This window comes from Rhinolophus ferrumequinum, chromosome 10 (assembly GCF_004115265.2).
Source record: "Rhinolophus ferrumequinum isolate MPI-CBG mRhiFer1 chromosome 10, mRhiFer1_v1.p, whole genome shotgun sequence".
In the NCBI taxonomy this organism is placed as follows: Eukaryota; Metazoa; Chordata; class Mammalia; order Chiroptera; family Rhinolophidae; genus Rhinolophus; species Rhinolophus ferrumequinum.
Window position 1 is genome coordinate 27,144,325 of NC_046293.1, and position 9,659 is coordinate 27,153,983.

At 41.2% G+C, this 9,659-nt stretch overlaps 1 protein-coding gene across 1 annotated transcript in view; it reads right to left on the reverse strand.

Moving 5' to 3' along the window:
* Positions 1-5,298, reverse strand: part of LRP6 (LDL receptor related protein 6) — a 125,083-nt gene extending 119,785 nt beyond the window's left edge. Inside the window, exon 1 of the mRNA XM_033116936.1 lies at positions 5,167-5,298. Within this exon, the coding sequence (XP_032972827.1) occupies positions 5,167-5,221 (55 nt within the window). The 5' untranslated portion in view covers positions 5,222-5,298. The remainder of the gene's footprint in view (positions 1-5,166) is intronic.
* Positions 5,299-9,659: the final 4,361 nt, after the last annotated feature.

Here is a 9,659-nt window from a genome sequence, read left to right on the forward strand (position 1 = left end):
AAAAAGTCACTTAATTAATGTGTTTTTGCCTAAAAATATGATTTCACTTCGTATCCCCAATCTCCTGGCCCTTCCAAATAAGGTATCACAGAAACAAAAAATTAGCAAGTTACATTACAGCTAATAGAATCACAGCACTGAAGTACCAGTAATTTTCAACAAATAGAGCCCAGGTACATTTTAATATTTTTCAGTCCCACAGCCAAATTATCTTGAACCTTTTGTGAGGATAACACAGTTTGAGAAACAAAGGCATAGGCTAATTAACATCAAGTAACACTGTTTTCCTTGTATTTATAACGAATTATATTTTAAATGAATAATTTCAAGGACAAATATACTATTCTTAGGTTGCCCAGTCCACGTATCTGACTAAATTTTAAAGTTATTCACATGGAATAGTGTTCCACTCACTAAGATGGGCTCATTTTACAGAAGATACATAATGACTCTCATACAAAGAATAGTGAAACACCCAATGCGGAAACTCAGGATAGCATTTACCCATCCCACAGGGAGAGAAGTCCATCCAATTGAATAATTTTAATTGTTGTAAACAATACAATAAAATTTCTCAATTAGACAATTTTGATAAAATTATTTTACCCATACTTAACTCTTAAATAAGTAAATGAGTATCACAATCAACTGACCTGTTTATACTGTAGCTTATTTATAATAATCACCTAAAACAGGGTTAAAGTTACAATCCTTTAGAAGGTAAAATAAATTTAATAAATAGTGGCCATCTTGTTTACATAAAATAAAATAGAAAATATCAGAAGTCAAAGTATTTCACGGAGCTTTTGTTTCAGTTACAGAAGAGTCAAAAAGGTTAAAAACCACCGGCCTAAAACTACTGACTGCCTAAAATAGTGCCTGGACTTAAATGTTTTACTGGTCTTTCCTGAGCATTAATATTTCTATTAATTTAACTATCTTAATCACAGCAACCAATTATTCAAAGTCTACTATTGCCTGTGCACTGCGCACTGTACTGTCCCTTTGCAAACATTATCTCATCAGTTCCCACAGTAATCTTGTAAGGTATCATTGCCATCTAACAGGAGAGGAAACTACGCTAACTAACTTGTCCAAGGCTACGTAAAGTGATAGAAGATTTGAACTTGGTTTTTCTGTCAACAAACCCCATACCTTTCTACTATAATGCCCCTCTTTATAATCTTCTCTGAATGTAAATTTGCAGTAAAATTTCCATGATGAAAATAGATTTCCTCAACCCAAAACAGAACTACAACCTGAGTTACTTGTTTTTCCAATATGTACAAATTATAAGTTCACATAAAATATTTCCCATTTTTATATATATATATACCCCTTCACAGAATCTTTTGATACTCAAAAAAGACAGTTGTTTCTGATAGCTGAAGCACCTATAACTATATGGAAACAGTATTTCAGATCAGCAAATACTGATATAGGTCACTTAATCTGATACTGATATAGGTCACTTAGATATTTAATTGGAAAAACCTCCAATTAAAGCAAAAACAAAAAAACTGAAAAACTGAACCATGGGAAATTACTGTTAGGCCTAATTATAACAATGATCTGAAACCTAAACGTTTCATAACCAATCAAATTATTCCCTAGCCAAATGAGCAAACCTTAGGTTAAGTAAGTAAGCTGGGATGAAAGTATCAGATTCAACTACAGTATATGAAACTGTCATCAAGTATCAATTCACACGAATCACCCCAGTGCTTTACAGGTTATCTGGTCCAGGTTCTCTCCCAGTGTGTTGCTTGGAACAAAGGTTCAGCAGAATACTAAAAGGATTTATGAAAAAATTCATCATGAAGTTTGGGAAACAGAAATTGGTCTTTATACCTTAGGATATCTCAGAGCCCTCAATGTGTAAATATGAATTATGGAATTTCCAAAAGAAGGATTCATTATCCCAATGAACATAATGAGGTGTATGGAGATGAAGTGACCTATCCAAGGTCACACAGCTAGCTAATGGCAAACTTAGAATCAGAACCTACTCCTGATTCCCACTCCAAAGTTCATTCTACCTCCCTAAGACCTCATCACACCTAACATTAAAAAAACCAAAACAAAACAAAAAACACTTTTCCACGGGTCACTTCTATAAAAAGATAGGAAACATTAGTGGCTTGTCCTGACAGTATTTACCACCCCCCCACCAAAACAAGTAACACAAAAAAAGGTAAACAGCAAAGAATTTTTATAAAACAACAAAAGCCTCCTCAAAGTAAGCTGGGACATAGTATTGACAGATTATACACACTAATGGTACTCTAAAGCATATATTCTAATAAAATATGTCCTCTAGAAAATCGGAGATACAATCTTTTCTAATCAGTACCTGGACGGAACTAAGAGAATGGTAAAAATAACAACCTAGATTGTGAGGTCCGTTAGAGCAGCGACCATGAGCCTGAAATATAGTAGGTATTCCAACATATTTGCTAAAAGCATGAACAATAAATCCCTGCTTTACCATTAGATACTGATCAAGTTATAATCTCTCTGAATCTGAGTTTCCCCACTTGCAAATGAAGCGGTCAGACCAAAATGACCAAGATCTCACCTACCTTTAAGAATTCATGAATCTTACACAAATTATTAATAAATCTCAAATCTCCAGCATTTGAGGCCATGTCCACAAATAACCAAAAACTATAACAAAAATTAATATTTGTAGGTCACTTCATAGTCATTACTTCATTTAATATGCCCAGTAAACCTGAAAATTAGAGTGGTATTATTACCCACATTTTACAGGTAAAGAAACTGAGGCCCGGAGAAATTGCCTGGACCAGAAACATAGTTATTAAGTAGTGAAGCATGGACTTGAAACCCAAGATTTTAGGGTTAAAATCTCCCATTCTTTCCATTCCACCCTGTCCTCTGATAATAGGGACGGAGATGCAGCCTAGCTGATGACGGCATTATTCCCCAACTTTCAGCTCTTAACAGGGCTACAGGGCAAAAGGTTTCCCAAACTCTCTCATCATCCCATCTTCCCAGTTAAAGCTCCAACTCTTCAGTAAAGAAAAATGACCTTAATACAACAAATTAATCACATTTTTTTCCTTAGAGCCCAAGGTGAACTCGTATCACTATTATAACAGAGGATGACATTATCAAAGAATAAAAAGAAGTTAATTATGAATACAATGTTTCACAATCAAAAGACAGTTTTAGTTCAAATGATATGTACTCACAGTTATGTACTGTTACATTCAAAGACCACCTTATGTCATTATTATGTTACATTTAAAATGAAACCTTCACTTTTGGAAACTTTGTTTGCTAGCAGGTATGAGGCCATTTAAACTACTAATGCTTAGGTCTTGTTACAATACTACCATACTTCAAAACACTACTTCAAGTTCAACTTCTCTTAATTCCAGTAATGAACAAACCCAACTCTAGGCTCAAACTTGGTGTTAAAATAAACAAGTGTCATTTACATCACACCCTTCCCCTGCAAGAAATACAACTGGGCAACCAGGAGCATCCCGGGTTATGGATTTAGATTTCCCCAAGACTTTAACCAATCAGCTGACTCCCACATTTGTTAACTCTTATTTTCTGTCTTCAAATATATACATCTTCTATGTCAAATATAATTGTTTCTCACAGCTATGGCAAAACCCCCTTTCAACAGGGAGTATACTACAATAAACATATACTTATTAAACCTCTCAAGTGCGTAAACACCACATTAAATCCTCTGCCAAGAAAATTAAATGAGCATTATCTTTCTGGGGGTTACATGTGGAAACAGTTTGGAATACGCTTAGTGAGTCCTAATTAAGTAGAAGTAGATAAAACATACAAACATCATAATCCTGCAGAAGAGGAAAGAAAAACAATTCTTCCTCAAAAAAGAAAAAGGTCACTTATGCTCACCCAAACTAAACCTACACGTACAGAAATGGCACACCTGGCTGATTCATATCGCAAGATCGTTAGTTACTATCATGTTCTGTAAACTTCAGTACGTTCTGGAGGCTTAACAAAAGTTTAGCCTATTAAATCAATAGCTAAAAAGCTCCATAGATTCAAGAGGTCCCATACCTGAAAAGAACTGACCGGGAACGGCAAGTGAGACTTTTAACAAAACCAAAGCTACAAGCCTCTGCATCAATCAGGATTTAAATTCCTCTCCTGGTAAAGGCTCAATAGCATCAGACTGATCACCACTTCACCACTGGTAAGTTTGAGAAGAGCTGTTGATATCTTGCCGGCCAGTCTAAACCTTAGTGAACTGTCACAAAATCAAAGTCACAGCATATGTGACAGCTTCGCATGCCAATTCAAAAAACCACAGGACCATCGAATGTATGCGATTCTCAGAGCAAATTACATAGAATAGCCTATGTTATTTACCAAAGTGCCAAGCAGTCCCCAGGGGAGCGCAGCAAATGATAACTTAGGTCCCAGGACAGGCTCCTTTTCACACAAGGATGACTTTCCCAGTTAGTGCCAACTGTACACTCGCATGCTCCGAAAATAGGGGCAAGTCCTGAGCACCAGGGGTGGCAAGGGCAACGCTTCCATTTTATTATGGGCTGAAGCTCCGAAGATTCCCAACGCTGAATCGCTCGACCTATAACCTCGGAGTCACTCTCCAACTGTGCTCTCACCCAGAATCATTATATCCCGAACGGAAGCCAATTATTAGTTGTAACAAGACCTGGAAAAATAGTACGAGGACCCTAAAAGTGCACATGAGAGACACAGAAGAGGTGGGGGCTTCGAGGAAGAAGACCAACGTTAAAGCATCTTGGGCTCCAACATTCTAAACGCCAAAATACATACAAAGACCCTGCTCCCGGATGACTGCAGGCAGAAAGAGACACACAGACCCTCAGTCATTCCGACAGCATGGGACTCCAGGGGTTCACCTAGACCAGCAGCCCGGGCTGAGGCTCTGATTCGTCCCGAGAAGGTCTTACACCGAGGCAGGGGTCTGCATTGTGGCCAGACAGAGCGCACAGCCCCTTTTCCCGGGCCCCTTTCCCTCTCCTTCCCCACCACCAGGCCTCTCCCCGCTCCTCTTCTCCTTTTCCTCCCTCCCTCCCCTCCCCCCAGACACACACAAAACAAGGCCACCTCCCCCCCCAAATCCCACCAACTTTCCCGTGTCCACCCCCCCGCCCTTCCCACCTCTCAGGAGCACACAGAAACTGCAGGCCAGGAGGCTCCTCAGGACGGCCCCCATCTTCCCTTCTTGCGTTCTCTTCTCTCACCGGCGAGGGGCGACCAGAAGAGGGGGAGGCGAGGAGCCGGGGCGGCCGCCGCAGCGGCAGGTCTGCACGCTCATGCTTCCCAGCTTGCCAGAGAGAGAAGAAAGGGGCACGTCAGGGCTCCGCGCGCGCCGCCGCCGCCCTCTCTACCGCGCCGCTCTGGCCAGGGTTCGCGCGACGCCAGCGTCTGCTTCCATCCCGACGCCTCCTCCCCCGGCGCCCCGCTTCCCCCGCGCAGTTCCTCATTCAGCCTCTTCCTCTCACGCAGCGGCGCAAGGATACGAGCCGCCCGTCGCCGGGATGCGCGGCCAAGGTGTCCCTGCGCGCGGCCAAGGTGTCCCTGCGCGCGGCCGAGCCCCCTCCCTGGGCACCCCCTCTCTGGCAGGTATGAAAGAAAGTGGGGGTGCACGCCCTGCCTCTGCTTGGAGACTCCCGGAGATCTGCGGGGCGAGCAGAGGGGACTTGGAGGGGATAGACCGCGCCGCGGCGCATTCCAATGGGATTCTTTGCCCGGCCGGCCGCTGAGCCCTCCCCGTGGAGGGCGTGAAGCGACGTCGAATAACATTGGAGCCGGCGTGGTCGGGACTACTTTCTGCTGCTCCGCCGGGCAGCCGCCTGCTCCGCTCTTTGTGCGGCGGCCGCCGGCGGAGCCAGGTGGACCTGCGGGTCCCCGCCGGCAGCACCTGGGCCGGGGTTCCGGGGGGCGGCAGGCCGGGGGCGCCTGAGCCGCAGATCCACGCTCGGGGAGCCACGTGGATCCCGACACGGGATGAGCAGCTCCATCTTCAGGGTTGGAAATTGGTTTAGGCAATTTTTTAAGGAAAAGAAAAACCCGTGCCCCTGAACCCCAGCTTCAAACGTGGATCTGGTGAAGGATGCTCAAACCCCAACTCAAACTCAGGTTTTTTATTTCTCTCCTGGCTTCCCCGAACTACAGACTCCCCCCCAGAATTAAGTCCTACACGAACTAAAGATTTCTGAAGTGGCAGATAAAATTTCAAGATAAATGCGTCAGCACCTAAGACAGAGCAGAGGGACAATTGGAGAGGACTGAGGATTTTACAAGTTGCCTTTTAATAATGAATGTTCGGCATGTTTTGATGATCAGTTCTCGGCTTGAGGAGGAAAGGATTCCCCAGAATCTGACTCATTTTGCACAGCCTCTGCTACTCCCGCTGCACTGGGCATTGAAGCGGAGCGACCCAGACGCTCTCGGATATTAAGTGGCTGAAAGGACACTCCCAGAGTTAACCATAATGGAGCTATCTGGTCCGTTCTGTCCAGCTGTTACACACCTTTACCTGGGGGCACATGGGAAACAAGTGGAGCTACTCCAGAAATGTTACTAGTACCGAGTGACATTGGAGTTCACCGAGTGCTTGCACACACATCAAATTTGACACTCAAAACTACCCTGGGGTAAGACAGGTTTTGTTACTTACCCTCGATTGCACAGAGGAGGAAAAGAAGAATCTGAGAAGTTCAGTGACTTACCCAAGACTCAAATACTGAATGGCAGGACCCAAACTTAAGCCAGGACTTCTTACTTCACTCTCCTCCTTCTAAGAAATGCAGGCTGAACCAGGGCAATGCGTGTCTGTCAGCAGATACAAAGGCAGAAACAGCCAAATCATTTTCTCATAAATTCATCTGAGAAAGTCTACCCACTATTGATTTCAATTACCTTCTACCAAGTACCATGTAAGTGCTGTGCAAGTTTTGTATTCTGACCTCAAAACGCATAACTGAGAACCCCGTTTTTCAGCAATAGCCTAGGGAATTATTGTGAAGCTACTGAGTCTGTGGAGAAACAATGTTAGTGATAAAAGCATGAAGTTTGGAATGAGACTCGGGTGAGGACCCAAACCCTACTAGTTACTAGATGTGTGACTTGAGGCACGATATTTAAATGCACTGCACCTCAGTTTTCTCCTCTGTAAAGTGGATATAATGCCTCCTTCAGGCTTGTCAGAAGGATTAAATTAAATAATATATATAAACTGCTCAATATATAACAGGTGTTCAAGAAATGACCATTTCTTTTCTTTCTCAACTCCTTCAAGGTGAATGGTGTCATAGTAACTTGAAATATTGGGAAATAATGGGAGACAAAAATTACATGCTCAAAATGTTTATTGCAGAATTATTTATAATTGGAGGTAGATAACCATGAAGCTAGTGAAACTTGAACTTCATGACCGCTCACTTTCCCAAGCCCCTTCCAGAGCCCAGGGAGGGGCCCTAACAGTGTGGTCACATGGGCCTATTTGCAAAAGTCAGATGATTTTGCATCCTTTTTCTTTAAACACCCCTCAAAATTGTATCAATTTCAAGTCCCACAAAACTAGGATTTGTTCCTATTTATAACAGAAAACTGAGGACAACCTAAGTCTCTTTAGGCTTTCAATCTAAGTAGGAAATGAGATATTATTATACAATGCTGAAAAAAATAATAATTTGGAAGACTGTGCAACAGTGTTGGAAAATGTTTGTAGTTAGCTAAACTTAAAAGCATGTAAAAGTACATGTACGTTTTAATTACAGCTGTATGAAATATAAATATATACATAAACACGTGTTTTATATATATATATGCATATATATATATATATATCTCACGTGTCTGAGCAAAGAAAGTAAATGCACTAAGATAGACATTAGGATGGTGAAATAATATGAGATTTACTTTTCTGTTCTTAAATTTCCTTTATTATATTTTTTTTCCAAATTCTTTTAAGTTACCTAAGTGAAAATCTCTAGCTTAACCTTAAACCCTAGCCTGGACAGTATTCTCACTATTTAACTAATTCGTTTTCACATTCATTCAAGTGTCTGTTAAATATTCAATGTCAGTCATTGTATTAAGTGCTGGTTGTGCAAAGATAAGATTAATCATAGTCCCTACCCTCAAGGAGCTTACAACCTAGTTTGGAAATACTAATTAATAACACAAATAATTAAAATGTTTAAATTGCTATGCTGCAGAACTGTACCATATTAACAAGGAACTCAAGTACCGAAGCGCTTACTTCTGCCTAAAGAATTTAAAGAAGAGAAAATAACCCTAGAGCTGCGCCTTGAAATACAAGTCGGAGGTTGTCAGGCCAACAAGACTGACAAGGAATTCTAAGCAGAAGGATAGCAGGTGCAAAGACACTGAATTACTAGACAGCTCTTGGCATGTTAGGGATTTGAAAGTAGACACATATAGCTGAAGTATAGGTTGCTTTTAGAGAATGTCAGGAAATGAGTCAAGACCGTTAAGTAGGTATTGGATAATAAAGAGCTTTATTAAGTCATGCTAAGAAGTTTAGATTTTAGCCTCTTGACAATTACAGACAGTAAAGTATTTTTCTCATTGATTTGCAAGTTAAATAAATTGGCAGCAGTGTGGATAATAGGAGGGAGAGATAAGTCTATGAAAAGGATGGTCAGGCCAGCAGCACTGGGAACTGAAAAGAGATAATGGATTTCAGGAATATGAAATCAAAACAGCAGGATTTGGTAACCTATCAGATGTGAATTGAGAGAGAGAGATCTATGATGAATTTCTAAGTTTCTAAGATAGGCACCCCAGTGAATGGGAGTCTCATTTACGAAGAAAAGAAATGCATAAAGAGTTATTTCAAGAGGGGGTGACGATAAGCTAAACAATGGGTCTTTTCTATCGGCCGTGTCTGTAAAACCTCCAGCTGGAGATACTCAGTAGACAGGTTTGATACAGAACTTTGGACCCGGGAGAGGAATGGAAAACACAGCTATCCATAATGATTATGGAGGTCATATGACACACAATCCAGGGGATATATTGTAGACTATTGAATAGTGACTGAATAGTTATTACCACAGTTTTCTGGACAATGACAGTAAGGTGTCTTCAGAAAGGGAAACCCTATTCTAATTCAGGTGAAGTCACCTCTGGGCCACCTCATTGATGGACTAAGGCAAGACGGAGATTATGGTTGAAACCATAAACTTAAGGAAAGAATAGAGCATTTAGTGTGACCAGAAAAGTGAGCCAAGACAGAACCGTGTGGTATTCAAGTATCTAGGAGCAACAAAAGAAGAGAAGCTAGGGAAAGAGACCAAAAAGGTGCAGGTGGAAAACTGGCTGAAAGTGCTGCCATGAGGAGTTGTGGTCAGTAATGTGTAGTGTGGAGAAGTCAGCTCAGAGAAGCACTGAAAAGAAGCCACTGTGAGTTATGACTTCCCAAAAGGTCATTGATGGGACCATACATTATACCAACATTTTTAGAAAGCAATCTACGTTCAATGAATAAAATACGCACACCTTTTAAAAAAGAATCCCACATCTTGGACTTTATCTTCAAAAACAAAAGTTTATAGAGATATTTGTACACGGATATTTATCATAGTATTGTTTGTAGTAGAAAATAATCACACACACACACA